The 27,607-nt window shown below is 34.1% G+C and overlaps 3 protein-coding genes across 3 annotated transcripts; 1 reads left to right on the top strand and 2 right to left on the bottom strand.

Moving 5' to 3' along the window:
* Window positions 1-967: 967 nt before the first annotated feature.
* On the bottom strand, window positions 968-2,656 carry LOC116166468. Its single transcript, XM_031481419.1, has one exon. The coding sequence runs from the start codon at window positions 2,654-2,656 to the stop codon at window positions 968-970; it is 1,689 nt and encodes a 562-aa protein (XP_031337279.1).
* A 6,403-nt stretch (window positions 2,657-9,059) lies between these two features.
* Window positions 9,060-10,752, bottom strand: LOC116166343. Its single transcript, XM_031481292.1, has 3 exons — window positions 10,624-10,752; window positions 10,250-10,380; window positions 9,060-10,144 (listed from the first exon to the last, which is right to left on the bottom strand). Exons 1-3 carry the CDS (start codon window positions 10,718-10,720, stop codon window positions 9,845-9,847), a joined length of 528 nt encoding a protein of 175 aa, XP_031337152.1. The 5' UTR covers window positions 10,721-10,752; the 3' UTR covers window positions 9,060-9,844.
* Window positions 10,753-13,781: 3,029 nt separating this feature from the next.
* Window positions 13,782-16,426, top strand: LOC116167088. Its single transcript, XM_031482326.1, has 11 exons — window positions 13,782-14,116; window positions 14,234-14,385; window positions 14,444-14,472; window positions 14,524-14,577; window positions 14,628-14,684; window positions 14,742-14,852; window positions 14,907-15,104; window positions 15,163-15,419; window positions 15,470-15,648; window positions 15,702-15,989; window positions 16,050-16,426. Exons 1-11 carry the CDS (start codon window positions 14,047-14,049, stop codon window positions 16,386-16,388), a joined length of 1,734 nt encoding a protein of 577 aa, XP_031338186.1. The 5' UTR covers window positions 13,782-14,046; the 3' UTR covers window positions 16,389-16,426.
* Window positions 16,427-27,607: the final 11,181 nt, after the last annotated feature.

Here is a 27,607-nt window from a genome sequence, read left to right as displayed (position 1 = left end):
TAGCGAGAGCACTCATTGTAAACTTACGGTTTTCCTTGATCTTCTCATCAATCGTGTGAACCAGTTCTTCTGTAATCAAAGATGGACGCCCACTTCGTTCTTCATCATGCACTTCATTACGTCCTTCATTAAACTGTCGGACCCATCTTCTCACCATTGAATCACTCATCGCATTTTGTCCGTAAACCTCGCAAATTTGCCGATAAATGTCAATCGGTTTCACTTTCTTAGCATTCAGAAAACGTATCACAGATCTGATTTCACAAGCGGCGGGATTTTCGATCAACACCGACATTTTAAACAAGCACAACAAAGCGTACGAGACTGACAGCGATCTCAAAATGGCGCACGTTTCTTCTCCTTGATACAGAGAGTCTGCCGCGCATGCGCGGAACTGCGATCGCATCGCTGCAGCGGATATAAATGGAAACGGAACTTACTTTCTGGATATACCTCGTATTAGCTCCAACATGCGATAATATCAATGCCGTCATGATTATTTGTCATAAACAATCGTACTGTAAATGGCCATTTATCCCACATGTGTGGTAGATATGCCTTAGGATATATGCCTCAGTTAAGGGTTAGACGCCCTAGTACTAAGAAATAGGTAGCTGTTACACCTATGATTCACAAATATCCACCCAACCTCAATCCTAAAAACAATACAAATGGATACAAAAACCAAATAAAAAATATTTAATGAAATGAACTCTTAATACAATACAAATGATAAGGTTTTACATTATTTCTTACACCAGTTTTCGTTTGCATATCTCCAGCCTTTTAAGTTTTTTGCCACAATCGTTACACTTGTTACCATACATGATACACGATTCATGTAACCAGTTGTTACACTCCACACATTTAATCCAATCCACTTTTTCTGTGGTTTGATAATAGTCTTCAAGACACTCAACACAATTGCAATTTTGCTGGTTCTTATTGGTACTAGTCTCTTTTTTTTTTAATTTTTAGTGTTATTATTTTTGACTTTCTGCCCTTTTGCAGATTTTGTAAGTACAGCGGCTGATTGTTTTCTTTTAGGAGCTTTTAAAGGTATGGTTGGAATAGGAGCCAAGTCGTTTAAAAATTTGGATGGAGTTGGTTTCTCTAAATTTACGTTTGTTGGTTGCGATTCAGAAGAACCTTCATTTTGTGAATTGATAATTATATAATTTTCATTATTTTCAAAGAAGTCTTGAGGTAAATTGTCGAAATCAACAGTGTATGAAGAATCAGTATTTGTCTTACTTGTTCCAGGAAGGTTTTCATGGTTTTCACGTAAGGTATCACCATTTACATAACTGACAGTTTCTGACTCCTGGTGAGGTTCTGTAATGTATAAATCTTCTGCAGGGGGGGAATCTGCAGACACTTTTTGGGATGCAGCATTTCCATTTTGAAGAGTCTCGGCTTGTTGGTTCAAAGAAGAGTCTGATATTTGGAAAAAATGGTCAGGAATTCTAGTTCTATTGAAAGGGCATATACCCGTGGCCTCAAATCCAGACATGCCATTTGCAGGGGTAGACGCATTTTTCCACGCGCGCCCTATCAGGGCACCCATATTTCGTCTGTCAATTTTTCTGTTTTCATTTTGAAGCATCCACGAATCCGCTTCTTTTTTAAAATAATCTTTCATGGGTTTAAAGAATGACCTGTCTAAAGGTTGAAGAGCTTGAGTGATGTGGCTCGGTAAGCATATGATGATAATATCATTTGCTTCTGCATAATTTAACATTTCCGGATTAGTCGTATGGGAGGTGTGCCCGTCCAAAATTAACACTACCTTGCCTTCGCCCTTCCTAGGGACGAAATGTTCCGTCAACCATTTCATAAACAATTCTGAAGTGATGTATGAGCTCTTTTTATTCATGTAAATTTCGGATCCTGTAGGTAAGCCCTCCATGAAATCAGGATTTTTCCTAGTACCTTTTAAAATTAAAACGGGTGGCATAAAAACACCTTCACCGTTATTGCACGCAATTAGCGTGACGTGCTCCCCTTTTTCCACAGACGTAAGTACATGGACATCCTTGCTTCCTTTGGTTGCAATCACTTTTCCGGGCTTATTGTTTAACTGGATACCACTTTCATCCATGTTAAAGATTTTATTGCCACTATTAATTAAATTGTGCTCTAGTAATGTTTTCTCTAACAGATCGAAAAAGGCATTCACTTCTGAACGGCACATTCCCTTTGCACGGGCTAGAGATAAACCCTCACTTTGTCTAACACTCAAATCCGTATTCCTCTCTAAGAAAGAATACAGCCAATGGTGGCCTGCTATGCCCTTTTCTTCTCCTTTTATAGAAAATGCATTTTCTACTCCCAGTTTCTTTGCAAACTCATATGCCAGTTTACGAACTGTCCAACGACTGGGGGCAAATCCTGCCTTTTCTAGTTTTTGTATATGGGCCACAAGTCTCCTTTCATTTTCAAATCCCAATGCCGGACCCTTTCCTAACGATTGTTTTTTGCAATTTCCTGATTTTAATCGTCTGCGTAATGTTCTTGATGGAATGTTAAATGCTTTGCTGGCTTCATTCACACCCATTTCGCTATTATTAACATTCCTCATAGCAGCTGCTAAATCCTCTTCCGACCACAAGGCTCTTCCCTTAACATTAACCTTCCGCTGATACTTTCTAGGCATTTTTCTGAAATAAATTTAATTAATTTAGGTAGTACTAATCATCAATAATACCGAAAGAATCACGATAACAAAATTGCCATATATCCCATACACAAGTGGGGCATTTATCCTTTTTTGTGGGTATAGATGCCCCACTTAATTTTTAAAGTTACCGCCATTTAACACTAAAAACAGCAGTTCTATAGGCAAGGTTATGTTATATACTACTTATAATAACAAAAGTTTTTGCCATAAATCATGCATATTGTTCTTAAAGCTTATCTCGTGAAAGACAAACCTATTGATTACAAGTAAATAAAGCATCCTACCTTTTTACTTTTATTAATCCAAGATACGGGGCGTCTATACCACAACAAATGTCACCATAACTGATTTTAAGTACTAAATTTGTCCACAAACAAGCGCGAAGCCGCTAGTGTCGATTTTACCACAAAATTTGAATGTAGAGGCATGTATACCCTAGGGGCGACTATCGCAACTTTACCCTAAACGTACGCATGCACTTTAGCACGTATTTCACGATGCCCGTTATGGCGGCGATATGGGTTGCCAACTTAAACCTACCATTTAACGCGAAATTTAAATTTGACAGTGCTTCTGATCGAAATTTACCCACTTGATCGACTTTGCCCCATCTTACGGTAACTAATAAAAGAACGTGCAATCAATGATTTGCCATAAAATGTTTCAATACTCACTGAAGCGTCAGAATTAGGCGATGTGCAGGTGCAATATGCTTTTTGGTCTCATCTTTTATTAAATGAGGTTCGACCAACTTAAGCAATAAATCAAAAAGGGGTGGGTGCATCCTGGTGTATTTAAAAAAGTGATGGTGATCCGATCGATACATTATCTTGATTGAATTGAATAAACCCAGCCGCCCACGATGCCTGTTGATGGGCCGAACAGCATAACGACGATTTCGTTTTCTTTTTCTACTTCTCAAGTACAACACACCCACAAGAATCGACATCACACAGATTATTTCAATATCATCCATTTTTTTTACCTGTTTTGTGGAAATGACGAAAGTGACAAAGTGTGGTTAAAAAAAACAAAAATTACAATCAGCTGACTACCGCGCACGCGTGTATACCAATTTTATTTAATTTTAACGTAAAAGTTGAAAGTTGCCCAACTTTACGTTACACTAAATCCTTAAATTACACTAAATTATTGCATAAACTGATCCATTTGAATACGTATAGTGAACTTCTTAAATTTGTAGGTTAAGTTACATTACATTAAATCTTACGTTAAATACGACTGCATAAACCAGCCCTAAGTACAGGAAACCTGTAGAGTTTAAGTGATACATTTTTAAAATGCATGCTATGCAAACTGTTACGGCCGTTGCCTTACGCTTGTGTTTCATTATACTTTTACTTCTAACAGGAATTTATTATAAAATGCAGTTGAATAAATAAGTAACATGCAATAAATTGGAATAGGTAGATACTTACCCAAATGAGCAAATGCAATCTATGTTTATAAATCACCTTAAACTTGCAAATTACACTGTGAAAAACAAACTAAATTTAATTCTGCAACTGCATCTACAACCTCGAAGAAACGCTACGTGCGAAAAGTAGCATGCGCATAACTTAATTTGTGTACAGAACCATTCACAAGTGTTTCTAGGGACGATTACTTGTCATCGTTACTAAGCTGTTGTAAAAATTTAATTTTGTTGCCGGAACAATTTCTTGAAACTTACACGTAATCAGTTTGAGTACCTATTACAATTTCATTATGTTTCCTGAAGAATACAGAGACAAAAGCAGAAATATTGTTCACACAACCAACCGATTTTTCAGAGTGTATAAAATATAAAGACGCGGGAACCAAAACAACATGAAGTATGCTTTCAGTATTCAGCATGAAGTTGATAACAAAACTATACGCATATGCGTTTATATTATTAAATTACACTAAAAAGGAGATGCATAAACCTATCCTTAAATTACGTTAAGTAAAATTTTGCATTAAAAGTAAGATTACATTAAATTTTGCTGCATAAACCAACCTTAAGTTTTATAATTTTAAAACGGCATAATTTTTAGCGCATTTTTGAAAAAAATACGCTATTATATTCGTCATTGCTGGCAGGCCGGCTGTCCGCGTTAGATCTCCACAACTACAATAGCTAGAGACTTCAAATTTTCACTAAAAGCTTTCTGCTATAGTGTAGATGTGCAGGCACTAGTCTATTTTGAGTTGGATTACTTGTGAGATCCATAATTGAAGAAAATAATTTCGATATGGGTTTCGGAGGTGCTATAATTTTACCGTTAGATAGCGCTACCAGTATAAAAACTTATTATTTACTTTGTGATTTGTTTTACAAAATGAAGACGCACCGTCAATTGAAATTAAATAAAATTAATTATTTAACGCAGCCAAAATTACTCGTGAGATCGATAATTTTAAACTTCGCAAATAAAATACTGACCTGCATTACCAAAAATGCGCTTTAATAATGCATATGCTGATTTACAACTTGTTTTTAATAAGTCGTTCGGCATTTTTATTAAAACGGTACATTTTAAAGTAGTTTTAAGTTAAAATTTTCAGCAGAGGGTAAAACTTAGAACGGAAATTGAAAAATGCGCCATTACGCCATTGTCCTGATCATGTTCAACTTTAACTTAATACGCACTCGACACAAAGTAGAAGATATTGAAATAACTAAACTTACCCTTAAATACAGCAACTAAGCATTCCATGTCCCAACTTTTTAATAATTGTTCCATTATTATAAATAATAACTTATAACAATCACCACTTGCAAAATTCTTGGACGCACACAATTACGCTACCGAGCAGAAAGCGTTACGATTAACGATGATGAGCTACTGCTAAATCTGCATAAATGTGCTTAACTCAACAATTAGCTTACACAAAGCAGTTTTAATATGTTAGTTTGGTATAACAGCATTTGATTTGAATCAAAACTGACGCTTCGAATTAAACATGCACGATATTCATTATGAGAATATAAGCATTTCTTCCAAGAATATATTTTGTCAATGAAATAACATTGATACTTAAAGTAAGATAACTGTCAGTGTACGTGCGAGAAATGTATCTTATTTCTATCAAAACAAAACTACAACGTATTTTAAAAATATGAATGCTTACATACGTTTATTTGTAGTAAAATGATTAGTTATTAAATGAAAACGATGTTATTAAGAAAATCCTATGATCCATTTAAATACACCTGTAAATTTGACCGAAGAGTTTGTGCTTGTTGTAAACAAATATAATATTAACTGAAAATGATATTTTCAAACAAATCAATATTTTTACACTAAGCATTTTTTTCTATGTGTGGTAGAACAAAATCAATCTACAATTTGTAGCTTAGATCTACAAATTTAGATAGATCCAGTCTACAATTGTAGATTGAATATACCTACAATTTGTTGGCTGAAATTGTAACAATAAAAGTAAAATTTGTTTTTTTGTGGCCCTTCTACGCCTCCGTACACTGAGAGAAAGGTTTATTTATAACAAATAAAATTTATTTACTGTTAACAAAATTCATGTTTAAATATCAGCTGTCAAATATTATTTTATTGTTAAATAATAACTTTGCTACAAGTTTACAAATATGTGTAACTTAATATTAAGAACAGTTTTTTTATTATTACCAAGAGATTTATGTACTTCTACTTCCCATTTATTTATTATTAATATATGAATTTAATAAATACTATCAACAGGTTTAGTGGTAAATATGGTCAACTTTAATATTAAGAATTGTTTATTCATTATAAAGAGTTTTAGTTAATACATACCATAAGATTTGCTAATATCACTGCCATCCATTTATTAATATTTACTGTGCGAATTTCACAGCAACTATTTATAAGTGTATTTGTAAATATGTTTAACTTTAATATTAAGAATTGTTTCTTTATACTGAAGAATTTCAGTAAATAAACACTTTCGATTTGTTTGTTACTACCACCCATTTATTTATATTTAACACACTAATTTTATCACAACTAACAAAAAGTTTATTATTATAATATAGTATTTTAATCGTTAAGAAAGATATCTGATTATTGGTTGTTAGGAAACTTAAGTTAATCCAACAAAACTAAGGCATTGCATAACAATTAACAAATATTACCAACAAAAATATGAATTTTATTTACCTACGTAGGTAATCCCGAAAATTTACTATACAGCAAAGAGTAGTATTCTTTGCTATACAGGATGCACGTGTATTCTGACACAGATAAAATACATTACACAGAAATGTTAACACTGTTCAGTTGGAAAGGCTTCCTTTTTATTATTAGCAGCCACTCAGAAAATCTATACCGTTTAGGTCAAAATTTAACTTCAGGATTGGTTAGATATATAATACAAAACAACTTTAAAACATGTATTAGAAAAACAAAAAATCAAACATAAAGTATACATTTTCTCAAAGAAAAAGTTTCTACGTTTTCAATAAAGGATCAACTCAACAGTAAAATGTATAACTAAGCCAAACGCAAATGAAAATCTATGCATTAATTTACTACATATGCAACACACAGGCCATAGTACAAATACAGTTCGATGTTATGTTAGAATCTAAAGCTATATTTTAAACATATTTACGACAGTCTTTCCACCAGGGACTAAATGTATTTGAAATGAACGCAACTTTTTAATATGAGTTATATCATAGTATTTGAATTTGTGGGAAACAGTATTTAATATATAAGCACAGCTATCTGTGTGCAACAGTACATCACTTATAACTAGACAGAAAAAGAACACCTTTTCCTTTTGAGTACAAATAATTGATTTAACAATACCGAATGTTGGAAGTTCATTTTCTTCATGGTCAGGAACTATTATGGCACAACTCTAAATTTAATTCCATTCAATTTAAACCACTCAACCTCAAAGAAAGGCTCCTCATCACACTTCTTTAAAAAATAATTATGATTCTCTCCTAAGGGTATAGTTTTTCCAAACTGGAAATTATTATGTAGCCCTACTTTAAATTGAAGTCGGTAACAAAGGCGAAGCTAGTACCTTATTGATACCGTCTTCAGTATGTTTATTCTTGAGGCAACAATGTGGCAATTTGTTTTTCCTATTTTGTGGAATGCTTCATATCTAATTGATGATAAAGCAGAAAGAGGTCCAACACGTTCTATGATACTTGTGTAATGAATTAAAAAATGGTATTTTGGTTTAAGATTTTCTTTAAATAATTGCATATGTAAGCGATTATGCTCCATAATGTGATGCTTAAAATACACTAAATCTTCTGAACTAAACTCATCTTTGGTGCTATAGCATGTAATTTCATACAGCATCAAATATAGAGACCAACCTTCATCTTCCACGTCAATTAAATCAAAAATTAAAAATGAAAAGTAAACCACAAAAGCTAACATTTCAGAAGAAGACATAATTAGGTATTTCCTTTTAATCTGAGATTCTATTATTACAGGTATTTTGTTCCCTACGTCAATATCTTGATTATAGGTAGTCAAAATATTTGATTCTACGATTCAAAATTTCTAATTTGAAAAATTTTTTCACATAAATAAATCTGTATAAGATTCGGGCCATGCTGTAGCGACAAATACCCTCAAAAAGGTCGTGCATAATATCACAGCTAACGTTTATAGTTGTATGAAAATTAGGTAAGTTATTTAATACACAATATTCTTTTATGCCATTTGTTTTTGCTGATACATCCTGTTCATAAGTACTAGGATTTCTTGTAAAAGATTTATCTTCCTCGCACATAGTTTCACAGATTTCCTTAGAACAACTGCAAACTCGACAATAATGCTTGGACGTAAAACTCTCTGTCATGCCAATTATTGAATTGACGCCTAAATTGTACCCTAACACCAAAAACAGTGTAAAATATATTTTAGTTACTTTTCCAAATGAGTGAATAGTAACTCCTTTAGTTTCCAGCGCGATTAATTTTTCCAGAAATACATCCAAAATAACTTTGTTGCCAAGAAATGCTCTATCCGATGAATAAAAAAGTTCAAATAGAAAGAAGTTTTCAAGCCTTGAAGAATATTCAGGGGGAATTCCACCAATAGTAAAATATACTGCGCCCACTTTATGAACGCCAGCTTGGGTGCCTAGTGGGTTACCACATTCATAATCGTCAAAATACTTATATGAAAATAGGGAGAACTATTTTGTCGTCAAATTTAATTTTTACTGATTTCCACAAGGAAGCATTAAAGATACTCGTAATTGATGTGGTATTACTGGATTCATTCTCTATGTGTTGTAAAATAACTGGCACAACATTATCAGTGGCTAAAAATTGATGTAACACTTTCTCTATTGATACAACTTGTGCTGTACACCATCGATAATCTATGGAGACGGAACCATTTTTTCTTTTATCTTCTAATATTCTCCCTATCTCCACTTCATATGCTTTAATAAACTTAGCGCTGTTTTCAAAATATTTAAACCTTTTATGTTCTGTTAAAATATCATCAAATGGATTTTTCAGTATTAGTCTAAGTTCAGTCAAAAGTTTTTGAGGTATTTGATCGGAAAGAGAATTTAAGGATGCAAGGATTTGAGAATAGGTATAAGTCATTAAAAAAGTCACTAGTGTTTTCGACCACCTCTTGTATACATTTTCTTGTTATAGTACTGTTTTTATAAAGCTTTATCAAAAATGAGAGAAGAGAATCAAAACTATCATTCAAATTCAAGTCAGAATTTTGGCTGGTTGGATGAATATCTGTCATGTTACTTGGACAATTTGCATTGCTCTCAGGTTGCTTTATGATCTGAGTATATGAAGTATAAAATGTACTTACACAATGATCAGTTAAATGGTCATGTTTGGCGTAAATATGTCTCTTTAGTGAATAAATTGTGCGAAATCTTTGCAAACAAGTCCTATTACTACAAACATATGAATCTGAGTATTTATGCATAGATTTTGTATGGTAAAAAAACGAATCCTTATTGTCAAATGTACATGGAGTAGTGCAAATTTTACAAAGAAGCATTTTTACATCTAAAACGTCGCAAATACATAGTCGAAACCTTACTACAAACAAACCACCTGGGCAGAAAAAACAAAAGTAATATATACCTAAAATTAGTTAACTTTGACTTGAATATATAGGTACTTATAATAATGAACAGATTAGGTGCTACTAAGACGGTTAACCTTATTCACAATGTCGACAATATTTGGAATTTTGTTATCCCATTTTGTATAGCACTTTGAATAAATGCCCAGATATGCTCCGACTGAAACTGATATTTTAGGTGAAATACATGATATGTTTTAAAAACAATGTCTATGCCTTTCAATACTGTTGCTGCTGAATATAGCTCACCAAAAATATAAACATAGATTTGCTGGATGCTGGCACCAGATCCCACCACAATTATAAAAGGTTGTACCGGAACCTCCACAGATTGCAACTTCTCAATTTTCGTGGCAACTGCTGTCTCCACATCTCCTGCCAGCTAAAAAACAGTATAGTAATAAAGTGCAATTGCTATTTAGCAGCTTAAAAACACAATACCACATTATTGAATTGAAATTATGGAGAATATAATAGGTAAACCCACCTCTACTTTTAAAACAATTCCCTCCTTACAGTCTGCTATTTTTGGTTTCCACTGCTTACTACCAAATACATGCCTGGATTTATATGGAAGCAGCGAACACATCAAGGATAGCATGACATAATGTTTATAATCTGCAACAGTACAATAGATAGGTAAATAACTATGTAATAGGAAATATTAAGTTAGGTATGATGTTCGAAAACAGAAAAAAAATTGATTAATCTAAAAATCTATAGATACTGTATAATAAATCAAGCGATTAAGTAGATACAGAAACTTTAGTGGATTTTGTATAAAAGTTAGGTAAACATAATAATATCAATTTACTGAAAGTAGTGGCTATTTAAGTAGAAGGTAAAAGTGATATACAATACCTTTGCTAAGATTTTGCGACTCCAAAAGGTCTATTAATATTTTGTCGCTATCGATAGTCACATAATTTCTTCGTAGTTTAATCAAGTTAACTATCATTGAATCCCAAATAGAAAATAGATCCTGTGCGTTAGGATATAGCTTCTCAAAGTCTCTTTCGATCTAAAATGAAAACATTTAAATGTGAAAATGACATTTTTGTTAGTGCTTATTTGTGAAGAAAGATTTAAAAAAAATATCAACCGTTCATTTTCGATGGCAATTGTGACATGTATAGTCACACTAAAATTACCCGAGGAATCCAAATATGCAATAATATACCGGGGGGTTCCATTAAAAAAATTTAACACCACGTCCAACCGGCGAACTTTAAAAATGTACATGAATAAGCCGACAAGGATCCGTCCACACACTGTTGGCCCACCCTGTATAGTATAGGTATATACATACCAGTGAAAAACAGAGCGATGATAACTTTTAGACAGGATATAGAGTAAAATATTCTTTCCCTTCTCTTTCTTCTTTTAGAGTTTGTTGTCGCCGATAATTGAATGTGGCATCCCAGTGTTTGTACACTTGCTCTAATGGTTCCCGATTATGTTCTAACCAAAGCAGACTGTTCTTAACCAAATCATCTGAAACATTTGGAACTCTTTGAAAGCACTATGAGAGCCTACAAAAATTTTACCTGAATCTACGTCTGTAGGGGCTTGATTTTCTTTGTCTGTAATGCCACCTCTTGATGGTAATATTCCTGCTTCTCGAAGGAAAGTTAGCCTATTTCGAAACTTATCCACCAGTTTTCCTCGTGCAACTCCCGGTTTTTTGTCCCGTGAATCCCTCTTTCTTATTGGTGGAAGGTAGTAGGCTTCCTTCGTTTCACATGGAAAAAGTTCCACTATTTTATTGCCAAGGATGTCGAATTCTTCATTCTTTAATTGGCTAGAAACAGTTTGTATAAATATTAAGACACACAAAATTAAAGTAAAATCAAATGTAATCAATTTGTGGGTACTAATGGTACATTCTCAAGTTACAGAAAAGTTACAGACAAAAAAATACTCTGACCAGGTAACTAACCGGTTCGCTTGATTCAATATCAAGTGTTAAGATTATTTACTTATGTAGAGTGCTTCAAAATTTCAGTTGTAATTATATCCACTAAATAGCTTTGTCTGGTACTGTCAAATCCCCCTTTAATTTGGTACCATTGAAGTAGTGCCTTTCCGATCGCAGATTCTTCCAAAAGCAGTTTTAATTCTAGAGATTCTATATATGTTTTTAGGGTTTTTGGTTTATTTATTTCAAGAAGTGGTGTGGACGTATATGATGTGGATGGACCAAATCCAGAACTCGATGATGGAGATAATACCAAGATATTTTCGCTACAGTCTAAGTCTAATACTTCGCTATTTCTAAAAAAATACAAATATACCTACGTACTTACTGTTCATATTGATCAAGATCTTATTTCATATTGCTAAAGAACGATTCACGATTTGCACAATACCTACTCGATTATAGGAGTGATCTGGATGTTCTCATTAATTGGAGAAATTGCAAGTGCGGGTGCGGATTCATCAAAACATGTTTTCTCTGACTTCAAATAGGTTTCAATTTTTTTTTAATAAATACCCGTTTTCCCAGAGACGGAACAATTTCTTTAAGATTATCTACGGAAAGATGCGGTAATAGTTCCGCAGCTATTCCATGTTCTGAAAGCAACAGAAACTTCCTTGTATAGTTGTAGTTCGTACACAAATTTTTCCTAAAAATATGACACACTAACAAGCAGTCAGATTATATGACCCTCCGCCGCCTGCAATTTTCAACTCTGCGAAGAAATTTGTAAATTCTCCAATACCGATGATTTGTAATGTTTCATCCAGGTCCATTTCTGTATCTCTATCTGCCATTGTTATAATTAGGTGCTTCACACTACCTGATAATAAATTGCACAACATTAAATTAAGGTAAAAGGGAACGATTTCGCACTTACCATTACACGGTTTTCAGTGGTTTTAATACTCGTAGGTGTTAGTAACACAGCAATTACACACACAACAACACCGTATAGGAATTTTGAATTGAAGGTGCACGAACTATAACAAAAAGACGGCACACAGAACAGCACAGTCGACAGTCCAACTGTTATACAATTATATGCGCTCCCAAGCGAAGTGAGATAAGTTAGCGCCGTGTCATCACAAAGCTTAATGATATCGAACAAAGTTAAATATTAAGATATTGTTTTTCTGGTAGTTAATTACCATCACTATTAATAAGATTTGTTAAACACTTACAAATGAATATTTAGTTTAATAATAACAATTGGATTTCTTAGTTTCTAAAAGAGCACGTTTCTGAAAAATACGGAAGGTTTATGATAAATAAATTTCAGCCAAATAAATCCCTTTCTTAACGAGGCTTTCTTAGAATTGATAATAGTTTATTAAAATTATGTTGGGAAAGCCCAGCAACTGCACAGAGAGAAAAATCTCATTTATTATTACCAAATATAGGGTATCGGGATATTTCTTTATAAACACCTTAGTGATATTTTACTTAAATTATCGATTCTATTAGATATACTTCTTACTTTATAAGAAGAAATCGTCATATTTTAATGAATTATCTGTTAGACTACTGTAAGGTATTTATTATTTGGTAACAAACACGCCAAGAAAGTCGTTTAATAATTTCACGTTATATTACTGAACCATGAGATGGATATTAACTGAATGTAGTAACAATGTAATGTAACAAATAGTATACCAATTCTTATTAATGAAAGTACGAAAGATACATCATATGCTATAAGGTTACAAACAACCAACTTGGATTGCTGATTAATATTTAACCTTATGGAAATAGTTAATATAGTAACCGTATACGTATCTGTTACAATTATTACATAAAAATTGCGTGACTTTATAATAAAGACATCTCAACTTTGGTATAAAACCGTATTTGTTTCGTAATAGATTATCACAATGGATATAATAATAAAATGTCTTACTCATCAAACATAAGATGTTATTTATTAGCTCAAATAATTTTGCTGTATCCCATCTAGATTTGGAAGGAAATACGTTTCCCTTAAAAAATATTACACTGTGTGCCATGGAAATTTACAATGGATAAAAATAAATGCAAGAAATGTATCTATTTAAACACTGTGCCTATATAGTGAACAAAGCACTGGTTACAAAAAAGTATCCGGTTTTCTCAGCAGTATGTGTTATAAAGTCATTTCGTTATTTAAAAATTGAATGGAGTAATACCCAGTGAAGTAGATATCATTCATTGTGCTGACTTGCTGACGCCGGATTAGTTATTTTTAAGAGACGAATTTAATTTTCAACAACATTCATTATTCGTGCGGCTTTGCGTAAGTTTGTTGCTTGGTATTCTTACAACGAAACATGGGCGATAGTTATTGTAGGGACGTTTTAACGGTTTGGGGATATCCTCAATACATAGAAAAATTTGAGGGTAAGTGCAATTTTCAGTAATTTAATACCTAGTAATAATAAATTTTGTTTCAAAACTTAGAAATATATATTGTAACAATTAATGTAAAACATTGACTAATATGCTCATTTTTTTTAGAAAACGACATAGATAAGGAAGTTCTTTTAAACATTTCTGACACCGACTTGGCTACAATTGTGCCCAAAATAGGTCATAGAGTAATCCTTCGTAAACGAATCGAAGAAGAAAAAATTAAGTTAAGTGCTACAATAGCGAGTGATAGTCATCAGGTGCGTTTTTGAAATATCTATTTGTCTACTACCTAATAACACTAGCTATTTGTTACAGAGTTACAACTTATTGGATTCATTTCACAGGTAAATTCTTACATGGAAGTTTGTTTTTTGCTTTCATTTTGTGGATTTTAGAGAAAATGATTCCATATCGAGTCGTGCATCATCAACGTTGATATCTGAACACAGGTCAGAATTTAAATTTTTTTGCAAATTAGTAGAACATACTTTTTTTCCAGTGATCAAATAGTACATATCAATGAACCATTTCAACTGTCACCGGATAATCATCTTTTGTTAGTAGTTTCTATGGAAGTATAGCCTTATCTGTTAAACCATATCTATTATTTTAGGAACATTACACTGGTGAATGAAGCCGGACCGTCAACTTCTCAAGATCACGGCGGAATAGACGTAACGAATGACGAATGTGGCGTAATAAACGTTTTTCAATCAATTGAAAAGTAGGTATATGTTTGTCATTCAATTTGTATATGCTGAGTGTAAAATTATTTTAGCTTAGGCGAACAATCAAAGCCCAAAAGGGCGCGAATTTCAAGCTTTGCTACTGATTTTAATCTTGAAGAAGTTCTTCGAAAATCAAGGACCGGGCAAGCTATTATTAACATTTACAAACTGAACCAAATTCTTGACAGCGCAAGTCAGTCATATTTAGTGGACATAATCGTCTCCCATTGTTTGAACAATGAATGTTGGTAAGAATTTTGTTTCCTAGACTATTTACCACTAATGGTATGCAAATAACTTTTTTAGGAGATTAACAAATGATGACTTCAAAACTATAGCATCAAAAGTGAATATTTTGTTCCCTAACGAAAATACTGATGTGTACTATTGCCCACCAGTGCATAAAAGATTTTCAAGAGAAAATCGATCAGAAGCATCAAAGGGAAAATTAGTAGATAAATATAAAAATAAAATTACGTATCTAAGAAAAGCAGGAGTGGTACCATTACTGAGATATTCAGCGTCTGATGTTCAATCGGAAGTAGGCTCTGTGATTGCCTCAGGTAGATATAGTGCACAGACGAAATAAGTAATCAAACGAGTTGTTTTTTAGATTTAACACAAAGTAATGAGTATATTTGGTTGAAAAATAATATTGAGCCGTGGCAAGAAGTGCAAACGGTTTGGAATAAGACATATCTTCTCAGAACCAAGTCATTTTCTGACGAAAAAAGTATAACCCACATTTTTGAAGACTGGCCTATCTTAAAAAATCCATTGGGATACACATTGGTTTGTACTGTTTTCTTTTTTGCTTAAAAATGTATCCACTTGTTCTGTTTTAGATCGAAGAGGATTTCTCAAAAGTATATCCCAATAACAATAACAATCTTTTTCTTGATTTTGAAAGTATTTTTAAGAAGGTTTTAAACTTAAGGCGAAAACATTTGTCTTTGAGGGACAAACCATGGGTTGATGTGTTTAATGCAACTGCAAATGAGGACTATAAAACGTATACCGCTTGTATATTGTTGTCATCCTTGATTCCCTGCACCAAAAAAATTGTATCAGGCAAAAAACAATGGAAACCAAATAGTGATGATGCTATTAACGGAATCATCGTTAAAGTGGAGGTAACTGTTACTCCGGTAATTGATCGGGTGGATTGCTAATAGTTTGGTTTCTTATTACAGAGTATTGCTGATATTAATGGAGTAATTGCAAGCAAACAACAGGCGAATCAAAAAAATAATTTGCCGGTTCTTCCCTACATCGTAGTAGAAATCCACGAAACAACCGTGAAGCAAGTGGTGGTGGTAGTTAACGACAATCTGTACATTGTACCGTCCGTACAAAAAGGTTTAGATGCATGTTTTAAATTTTTTATAGTATTGAATTTTAAATACCCCCCTGAATCGGAGCACTTGTGGTACTTTATACAACGTGCGATTTATAAAATAGAAACAAAATACGATCACAAGATACCTTCTATTATAAGCATTGTTAATCAGTTAAATGCCGCAAAGTCCTAACTGCTTATTTACAAAAAATTAATAAATTATGGAGAACTTAGACTGTTTGATATGCAAAAAATCAATTAATTTCCACGAATATACAAACCATTTAAAGTTTTACCATAAGTATCATGAAAATTTTAAATGTGCTATATGTTTTCATTTTTACACTAATATCTATGCTCTCGAAAAGCATTTAAAAAGGGTTCATCCAAATTTACCCGTTAGAACAGAAACAGGACCTCCTGTACCTCTTCAAGACAATGTAATCACTCCACCAAATAATGTTCTTAATCAGCACGTTGAAGTAGAATTACTTATACCCTCATTGCCGTCTTTAGACCAACAACATAAGCTCGTTCATACATTTATATTAAGTTTATACAATAGCAATATTACTCGAAAATTAATTCAAGAAATAATTGAGTACTGTTCCGGTATGTTTTCCGATTTTATTGATGAAATAGTAAATATCTTAAAAAATATTTTGGCCCCTCTTAACATCACTTGCGAGCTAAATCAAATTGTTAGTTTACTGCAGAACAAGAATCCATTTCAAAATTTGACCACCGAATATAAAAGGTTGCAGTTTTTTGAACAAATGCAATATCTTGTAAAATCGAAAAGTTTTTTAATTGGATTTCGGCTGGATAGATCACGAAACATTTCATTTGAGTACAAGAAGTGCGAAGGAGAAATAGTACCTCTTCGACACGTTTTGAAGTTATTTTTACAATTACCGAATGTGTTTGAAAACATTAATAAATTTATAAAAACGGAAGAATCGATGGCAAACGAAAATTATTACAGTTCAGTTTTTAATGGAAGTTTGTGGGCAAAATTAAAGGAAACAAATAGACAGAAACTTGTGTTCCCTATTCTACTATTTTTTGATGACTATGAATCTTGCAACCCATTAGGCACTCATGCCGGTGTATATAAAGTGGGTGCAGTATACGTATCCATTGCAGGAATTCCTCCTAAGTTTTCATCACTTTTGGAAAATATATTTTTATTTGGACTATTTCATTCTAATGATAGAACGATATATGGAAATCAAGTAATATTCAAACATTTTATTCAAGAATTGTCTTTTTTAGAGAATGAAGGAATTAATATCGCCATAAATAATCAGCATTTCCAAATTTATTTTTCGCTTATCTTGATTTTAGGAGATAACTTGGGTATTAATTCAATAACAGGTTTCTCTGAAAGCTTTTCTTCTTCATATTTCTGTCGAAACTGTTGTATGTCAAAGGAAGAAGCTAAAGATGCTCTTATCGAGGTACATGAGCAACGAAGGAACTTAGAAAATTATAGAGAACATTCCCAAAATAAATCTTACGGAGTTAAAGAAGCTTGTTGTTGGAATGTATTACCTAGTTATCATTGCACGATCAACGTCAGTTTTGACATAATGCATGACATATTTGAAGGCGTTTGCAGATATGAAATAGGCTTTTTACTATTTTACTTCATAAAAACAAAATCATTTTTTACATTAGAGCAATTAAATGACAGAATCAAATACTTTGAATACGAAGATAAAATAGATTGTGGAAATCGCTTTCCGTTAATAAAAAAAAATCATATTGAAAACAAAAATTTAATCTTAAGTGCAAGTGAAATGTTTGCGTTCTTAACATATTTTCCGTGTATGATAGGCGATTTAATTGATGTAGAAGACGAAGGATGGCATTTATTTAAACTTTTATACGATATTGTTTACATTATCACAAAGAGGGTCACAAATGACAATGAAATTAATTATTTAAAATATATAATAAAAGAACATCACGAAGTATATTTAAATTTGACACAGCAAAAGTTAAAACCAAAACACACAGCATAAAAGCTGTAGGTCCTTTACGATTTCTTTCATCAATCCGATATGAAGCATTTCACAAAATTGGCAAAGATAACGCGCATATAGTCACGTCAAGACGAAATTTAATGAAAACGCTTAGTCTCAGACATCAATTAAAATTATGTTACAGACTTATGCTCAACAAAGGATTCGAAGACAAATTAGTTTTAGGTCCAGAAAATAAAGAAAATGTTAACTATATAACCATCCAAAAATGTTTTAATGGTCAAACAATATCTGCAAGTCCGGTATATGTTGATTTTAACGGTAGACGCTATAAGATAAATAGTTCTCTTCAACTCTCTTCATCTGATATATTTCCAACATTTGTGCTAATTAGGCATATTATATGCGACACTAACAAAAATATTAAATTTGTGTGTTCGCCTTTAGATTTGTACGGGTTTTCGCAACATTTTCAAGCTTATTCAATAAAGCTAAGTTCTTCCATAAATGAATTAGTAATTTTAAATTTAAGTGAAATAACAGATGAAGTAACGCTCGCTTTGCATCGAAATGGAAGTGAGACGTTCATTGCTAAAAAAAATTAAAAATAATGCTACACTTTTTGTTGCACTCATTGTTTGTTGCGCATATTGGCATTTTGATATTTTTGGTTTGTGCTTTGTATAGAATTTATTTATTTTTTATTATAACTTGTATTATTATTTATTAATCTATTTTTATTTTTATATTAGTTAAGGACAATCGTTTTTTACGTTATTTTGTTTTATAATGTTTTAAATAAAGATTATAAACTGAAAATATAAATAACATCTAATTATTACCACAACAAGATTTTTCCTACCCATATTGTGTACATTATTAGTTAAATAATAAGGCCTATTAAAGAAGTGACCATGGAATAATTATATCACTATGTTGTATTGCTCTTCAAGATGCCTTCATGTATGATATAACGTCATACACTAATGACCAACCTTATTAACTTACTCATATAAATCAATTAGATATACACTAATACAACTGTTTACGGACTACTTAAATATGTGCTATCTATTTCATAGCCATGTTTTGCTAACACCGCAAAGTGTTTACCTCACCAAACATTAATACCTAAGCTTAATTCATATCTCCTATAACGAATTTGTTTGTTATTACCTCATCAAATTATGTACACAAACAATACATATTATACACTAATATAAAATCGATTGCTGCAGATCACAACAATTCGTACTCATCAAACCACCATATTTTCTGAAAATATTTATGTGCTAGTACCAACCGTATTAAATATTAACCTTTAAGGTAGATTTTTGCATATTACAACATGGTATATTAACTATAACCTTATCAAATTATACATGTAAAGTAATATTCAATACCTTACGTTGTATTTAATATAAAATCAAATGAGTTTGGCAGAATACAAAGTTGCGTTGATGTATCTATTACCCTATTGGCGTTATTATCACTAATTTTTTCTCTCAGTGTGCCCAATTACTTAATTCTTCATTCAGAGAAAAATTTTGCTTAGGTGAAGGCAAGGGTGAAGGTTTGAATAAAAGATCAGAATTTGAAACAGAGGATGGTTCAATTTGGTAAGGAAGAAAATTGGTACTGTGCATATCGGCTGTGAATTCATTATGTACCTATTATGGGAGTGACAGAATGATTTTTTTTTATTTTTGGCTGTGTATCTTTAGTACAAGTTTCAGAGGCAACCCTTTCGCTAACAATTTTTTCCCTAACAATTTGACGAATATATATTTTGCTCGTATGTGAGAAAGGCTTTCGATGTTTACGCTAAAACAAAATTTGTTTCAAAACAGATCCACAGGTATATGCTTACATTTTTAACCACTCCGGCTTTAAGGATAAAATCCAACAAGCAACTATGTGATAAATAACAATCAGATATCATAATAGTAGTCTTAGTAGACTAGGAAGTGTGTAACTCCTTTTAGGTATAATTAGAATAATTAAATTTTGATTCAGACCCAAAGTACAAAATTTGAATTTTCTTGTGCATTTGCACCTGCAGGTTAATATAATATTTGTCACTCTTGCAAGTCAAAAAATGGTTTTTCATCCCGTGAAATTTACCAAAATGGTATTACAAGCATTTCTCACTAAGATGAGATGGGAATCTACAGTAGGTAACACATAAATTCCAAGAGAGAAAAGGATACAAGTTGTAATGGGTTGGAGTTTTTTAAAACCAAATTTACACATTCTTTACGTCCTAGAAAGAATTTTTTAATTACAATGTAACTTAGATATAAAGTGCAAAAGACAGATTCTATTTTTAAAGTGCTTTTGTTTCATTTTTATATGAATGCAATTAATACGGTGCGAGGGGAATTTTTATGCGGAGTAAAAAGTGCAGGGAGTCGGCGTTCAACCATCGAGTAGTAAAGGTGGTGATTAGTGTCTGGAAAATTGAAGTACGCGGTATACGTAGTTAGCGTACTACGATTTCAATACGCAACACAAAATTAAAAGTGGTAGTGTGACGTCGCCGAACGTTTTAAAATTGATATAGCGTAAATAAAGTTATCGAGATATTTTACGCCCACATCGTTATCTGAGTGGAATTTGGGGTCTGCGTGCCAACGTAGTTTGTTTCCCAGCCTGGAAGAGGAGCCTATGCAGCGTTAGTTTTTCCCGCCGGCGTATCGTTTTCCGCCAGCGAGTATTTTTGGGTATTTCCACCTTGAGAAGATTAGATTTGGGAAATTTGGCAGTCCACCACCACCAGTTTGATTTCCTGTAACGACAAAAGCGAACGCCTGGAATGCGAGGTCACCAACCTGTTCCCAGCGGATGTAAGGCGATTAGATAAGAAGCAACGCCATTACCGAGACGAATTAAGGTAGAATTTGCAGTTTTATATTTGATAAACTTGATTAAATCGTGAAGTTTGCGTATTTTGGATCGATCTGAACAATTTTATATTTGACTTTTGGGGTTTTATGTATTTTAGGGGATTGTACCTATAACAGTTAAATTTGATTAAGGTACTAGTTAAAGGAAATGTCCGTTATTTTTGATTATTAAGCTTTACCGTTCTTTTAAGGGCGGAGATATTTATATGTTTTGAATCCATTGACTTTCAAATAAAGGTATTAAAGATAATTAATGTTAATTCTCTGTAATTTCTCAAGGAGGTCAAGAAGTTTGCGTTTAAAGGAAACCCAAATTGTTGCATTTACATACCAATCTCGGAAGCATATGAGAGTAGTAACGTCAAAACAACATTCTTCCAAATTTTGGTTACGTTTTTATGATTAATGAATGTTATACCGTGAGCTAGAATAGAACGAATTATCTTCCTAAGGTAACTGCGGGGAATAAGGCCCACCTAATTTATTTTAATTTTTATTAAAAAATTGAAACACATTTTAACATAAATTTTTTTTTCTAAGTAAGGTACTACTATAGAGGTAACTAAAAATTCCATTTTGGTAATTTAAATGAAAAAAGAGCACAGTCTGCGAATTTTTTTTTAAACCACTGTACTTGGGCCATATTACCATACATAGCAGATAATAAAGCCCTTCTATTTCTCCTCACAAAACGCACATACAAAGGGCTCATCATCGTCTTCAGTTAATCCAACACATTCTTCCTGGAACCATAACTTGCATTCCGTACATTGCCTCATATCAGCAACAAAATTTTTGTGGCATCCAGCACATAACCAATTCTCTTTGTTGATGCGACCTTTGGAAGATGATGGCTGGGGCTCTGCAGAAGAGGTCTTTGCATGCGTTTTTTTTGCAAGTTGAGGTTGACCTTGAACATTAGTGGTATCTTTGAAAAGTTTTTTGGTTACCTCTAAAGCTTTGTAATTTAAAGCTTTTTTCCGAATTGGTGCGTTAGGTTTTATTTTTACTTCAGGAGTCACCAGCACTTCTGAAAAAGAGTTGTTTGCTTTTTTAGTTTCGTCTCTTAAACTAGCAAGGGGCACATCGTCTTCTGGACTTGAGTTATCGTTGTTCTCGTCCTCAATATTTCTTAATGTTGCTAAACTTGGTGCAAACGCATACTCTGCTATTGCATCAATGTTTAGGGGATAAATCCCGGTTGCTCTAAACCCGTTGGTTATATTGGCGATGGTCATGCACTTTCCCCATACTGGGGTGAAGATGTCTGAAAATCTTTCCTTGTTTAATGTCCGTGTTGGATGGTGTTCCCAATATCGTAAAAGCTCTTCGTCCCAATGATGTTCGAAGGAACGAAAAACAGCCTTATCCATCGGCTGTAATTCGTGCGTCGTGTTACTTGGGAGGCACATCAAATGAATTCCTAACTCCTCAGCTCTTTCTGCTATCGAAATGTCCAAATGACAGGAAGCACCGTCAAATATTAAAACAACTGGAGGGGCAGACATGTATTTCGCAAAATGTTCTAGCCATTTGACGAAGACTTCTTGAATCATGCTTCCCTTTGGAGTCATGTGGACCACGGAGCCACCTGGCAGGCCATCCTCAAATGTCGGTTTTAGCCTTTTGCCCTTAAAAAGAATCATGGGAGGTATCACTTGACCCAAGGCATTGGCGCATCCTACAATGGAGACATTTTCTGCGTGTTCGTGAGCTACTAAATGAACCCTTTTTGCTCCTTTTCGGGCAAGAACTCGTTGCTGGTGGTGCAGATTCAGACGACATCCTTTCTCATCCATGTTGTAGATTTTTTCTGGTTTGTTTTTCACGCCAATCCTTTCCAAGAGATTATTCAATTTGTTGAAGTAATCCTGTACTATGGGTTTGTTTAGCTTTTGGGCTCTGGCGGGATTCATGTTTTGGGCTCGGCGAAGGGAAATAGCTGTGTTTCTTTTAAGAAAGGCTCTGTACCACTCCCTTCCGGCCAATTTATGGGTGGCACTGAAAGGGTTTGGAATTTTTTTTTTATCGACAAATGCAAACACACATCTGCGAATAGTTTTTGGCGTAAGTGGAAAACCCCGTTCCGCAAACCGAATTATCTTAGCTTCTAATTCGCTTTCTAATTCCGAATTCAAAATAGGGTGCCTGCCCAGCTTTCTTTTGGAAATGCCAGATTTAATATGCGCTCTTAACGTTCGACGAGGTATTCCGCAATGATTTTCCACATATCTTTGCGACTTTCCTTGTTTTATGAGATTTAGGGCTTCCTCCATCATTTCTTCATCCCAGTTTGCTCGCATACCCCGATTTTTTTTCCCCATTGTCCTACAAAGTAAAAAATATAATTGCTTTAAACGTATCGGGTAATATGGCCCACCAGGCAGGTAATAAGGCCCACAAGAAATTTAGTGGGCCTTATTACCTGTTGCGCATGGTTTTGAAGTTACCAGGTTAGGTTTGCACAACAATTCAAAATTTGTTAGAAAGAGCATGAATATATATTCTCAAGTACCCTATGTATACATACCTTTATCAACTTATTTATAAAAATCACTAATTTTGAAAGTATCGCCCGATGATTAAAGATATAACACTATAACAGTACCACATCGATCGCACAGTATTCAAATGCTTGCAAATTTGGCGGTTAAAAACTGCTATAAAATAAACTGCGAATATTGAAATCTTCTCTAGGGTTTTACCCAAATATAAAAGATGTCGCTGCACTACACCAGAACTATCATTTCGCTTAATATCATAGGTGGGCCTCATTTTATGGCGGGCTTTATTACCCGCAGTTACCTTATTTGCACCCATTTTATTATCTGAGCTAGCGGGTTAAAGAGGTACAGAAGGTAAGTCCTAAGTACTTTGAAGAGAGAAAAAGAAGATTTTTCACACCGACACGAACCTGAAAAATTACTGTTATTTTTTTTATTTTTTTTGAGGCGTCGACTGCTATGGTCATTTGCCATTTTATTGGTAAGAATATTGTAGTTTAGATTTTAGTTAATAGATTAGTACTTTTCAAATAGTTTATAGTATTTTTACATTGACATTCACTTGTCAGGTTTTCTACAATATCTTCTCTCACATTATACCGCTGTCTCTCTGCGTTATATTTTGGACACTCGCACAGTAAATGGACTACAGTTAGGTTTACTAAACACCGCTCGCATTGAGGGGGATTCTCATTAGCCAAAAGAAATGAGTGAGTGATGGAGGTATGTCCTAACCTGAGTCGATATATTTTTCCTAGTATATACCTTTCCCTATTTGGTAGAAACATCGGACCCACATCCCCCTTGAACTTCTTTAAGAGCGCTTCCGATTCTCTCCATTGCTCATTCCAGTTACTCCATGTTCTAGACTTGATTATGGATCGACGCGCGTTTTTTGATAAATCAGACATGTTTTCGTCTGTCAGGTTCAATTCACCCATAATTTCTTTAGCTCTCACCCCCAACGATCGACATCGAGCTAAGCGTGCACCTTCCATTATTTCGACCATTCCATGATAGTTCGGATGATTGCTATCAACCGCAACTTTCGCGTAATAATTGGCCACTATTTGCTTTCTCCTGATGGAAAGAGGTGGAATATTCGATTCAACGTGTAGCGACACAGTTGGGCTTGTTGGGAAGGCACCAAGTGAATACCTTATTGCTAAATTTTGGATTTTATCGATCTGTCCCAACAATGTAGCACTACAAGTGGAATAGACATGTGACCCGTAGTCTATACGTGATCGTATCAGGGCTTTGTATATGTCGAGCATTGTTTTAGGGTGGGCTCCCCATTTATGATGAGCGAGCACCCTTAAGATGTTTAAAGATTTTCGGCAGGATGTTACTAGGTTCTCTATATGTTTCGTCCATCTTAGCTCGCTATCATACGTTAAACCTAAAAATTTTATATTTCGTACAACATTAATGCTTTGATCGTTCATAAACAAAACTGGATCGTAATGTGGTCTTCGGAGTCGACAGAAATGGACACATTTTGTCTTCTCTTCGGACAGCACATATCCTACAGCATTAGCATTCTCTAGGATTTTGTTTATTGCCACTTGCAGTTTACGAGTTATTTCACCAACCGTTTTACCTGTACAACAAATCATCAAATCATCGACATAGAGACATTTCTCCACTTCCTCAGCGACACCCATGGCTATTTCATTAATGGCAATACCAAACAGGGAGCAGCTGAGTGTTGACCCCTGCGGTACCCCATTCTCCAAAACATGCTCGTCTGAGTAGGTGTCACCCACTCTGACCACAAATTTTCTGTCTGACATGAATGATTGTATGAATTTTGGCAGATTCCCACGTAAATTATATTTAAGCATGTTTTTTAATATTCCGTGTCTCCATGTCATGTCATACGCACCCTTTATGTCAAAAAAGACACTGACCAGATGCTCGCCATTATCGAACGCCCCCAGGATTTGGTTGCTCAACTTGACCAGGTGGTCAATCGTTGATCTCCCCTTCCGAAAGCCGGTCTGATATGGTACGTATATGTTGTTTCTTTCTAAATACGTTTGTAACCTTGTATTAACCATTTTTTCCAGCAGTTTGCCTAGACAAGAGGTTAAACTTATTGGGCGATAATGCTGTGCTAGCAAAGGATCTTTTCCCGGCTTCGGTATAGGTACGACGATGGCCTGCTTCCATTCTGAGGGGTAAGTAGAATAATTCCAACAGTTGTTGAAAAATGTTAAGATGGTTTCCTTCATTTCAGGACTACAATGGCGAAGCATCTGGTTATGTATGCCATCCTGGCTCGGTGCGCATGATTTGATGGTGCGAATCGCAGTGTCAAATTCTTCAATGGTGAATGGTAAGTTATAGTCAAAAATATCGTTGGTATTAAAATTTAATAATCTGGATTCTTTTTCAGGTTTGGTCCTTAGAAAGGTAGGAGGATAATTTAGGGAGCTACTAACTTTGTAGAATTGATCTGCAATAATATTTGTTATATCCTGCAGATTGTTTATAATTATCCCGTTAATGTTTCTTAAAAATGCCGGGTAATTGTAACCGGTTTTTCCGGTTATTGCTCCCACCTTTTTCCAGACTTCCTTATTGGTTGTCTCTGGTGTCATAGTGGATACATATTTTTGCCACGAATTTCTTTGTGCCTCGAGTATTCCTCGTCGGCACTCAGATCTTCGTTTTTTAAAATCTATTAGATTATCCAATGTTGGAGACCTGCGGAACCTATTTAACGCTTTTTTCTTTAATGATACTTTGTTTTTTATTTCAGGTGACCACCATGGGACCATTTTTCTGATGTGACCGGGTTTTGATTTAGGGATGCTTGCTTCTGCAGCCTCTAATATAGCACTCATTATAGATTGAAGATTTGATTCCATCTGGTTTGGAGGGACGAGCTGCTGCGTAAAATGTTCCCAATTAGCTTGTTCAATTTTAAACTTAGCTATCGTTCTTATCGGGGGGTTTTCACCTAGGACTGTGATGATTATGGGAAAGTGATCGCTGTGATACAGGTCACTCTCCACCTCCCATTTAAGCTTAGTATGTAAGGCCGGTGAGCATACCGACACATCTATGGAGTCAAATTTCCCGGATCTGACATTAAAAAACGTTTCAGAGCCGTCATTTAACAAACTTAAATTTTTATTTTCTATTAAGTTTAACAGGTCGTTACCTCGAGCATCGTTTGAGCCAGAACCCCAAACGGTGTTATGGGAGTTGAAATCTCCGACCAGGATAAAAGGGATTGGAAGCTGATTTATAATTTTTTCGATTTCTTCGACCTCGTAATTTGTATTTGGAGTGTATATATTGCAAATCGTAAAGGATCTGCTTATTTCCAGCTGTATTGCTGCAGCTTGATATGTTGTATCTAGATCGACCCGTTTATAGGGAGTACCTTTTCGTACAAGGAGAGCCACTCCCCCACAGGCTCTTGCTGGTGAGTAGAAATCCTTTCTTATGATATTGAAATTCTTAATGTTATATTTTGATCTAGGTCTTAGATGTGTTTCTTGCAGAGCAACACACAAGGGTGTATGCTTTTGAATCAGTAGTTTCAACTCATTTAAGTTATTGGATAGTCCTCGACAATTCCATTGGATAATTTTTGTATCCATTTCGAAGATTTTTTTTTAAGAGACAGACAATCACAGTGGAATAAATAACATAAATAAATAACAAATAAGTGTATATGGGACTATTACAAATAAGAATTAACAGATAACAAACGGACTACTATAATTAGATAATTAATAATTATCACAGATTTTATCACATTATTATCAATTTTTCGGATCAGTGTCTCGCTGGCTGCTCGACTCCCTTGACTTTTTGCTTGCTTCATCACCGTCTTTCGGTTTTCTTGGCTTTCCAAGCGGCCAACCTTTTTTTTTCTTGGATTTTTTGCTTCTGCTACCGCATTCTCGTCAACAGACAAAACACTCGAGTCCGTCGATTGTGTTCGTTGTAGCGAAGTTTTTCTTTTTGCACCTCTAGATTCTTCATCCATCAGCA

Source organism: Photinus pyralis, unplaced genomic scaffold, assembly GCF_008802855.1.
Source record: "Photinus pyralis isolate 1611_PpyrPB1 unplaced genomic scaffold, Ppyr1.3 Ppyr1.4_LG3b, whole genome shotgun sequence".
Taxonomy (NCBI): Eukaryota; Metazoa; Arthropoda; class Insecta; order Coleoptera; family Lampyridae; genus Photinus; species Photinus pyralis.
This window is presented reverse-complemented; position numbering and strand designations above follow the sequence as displayed.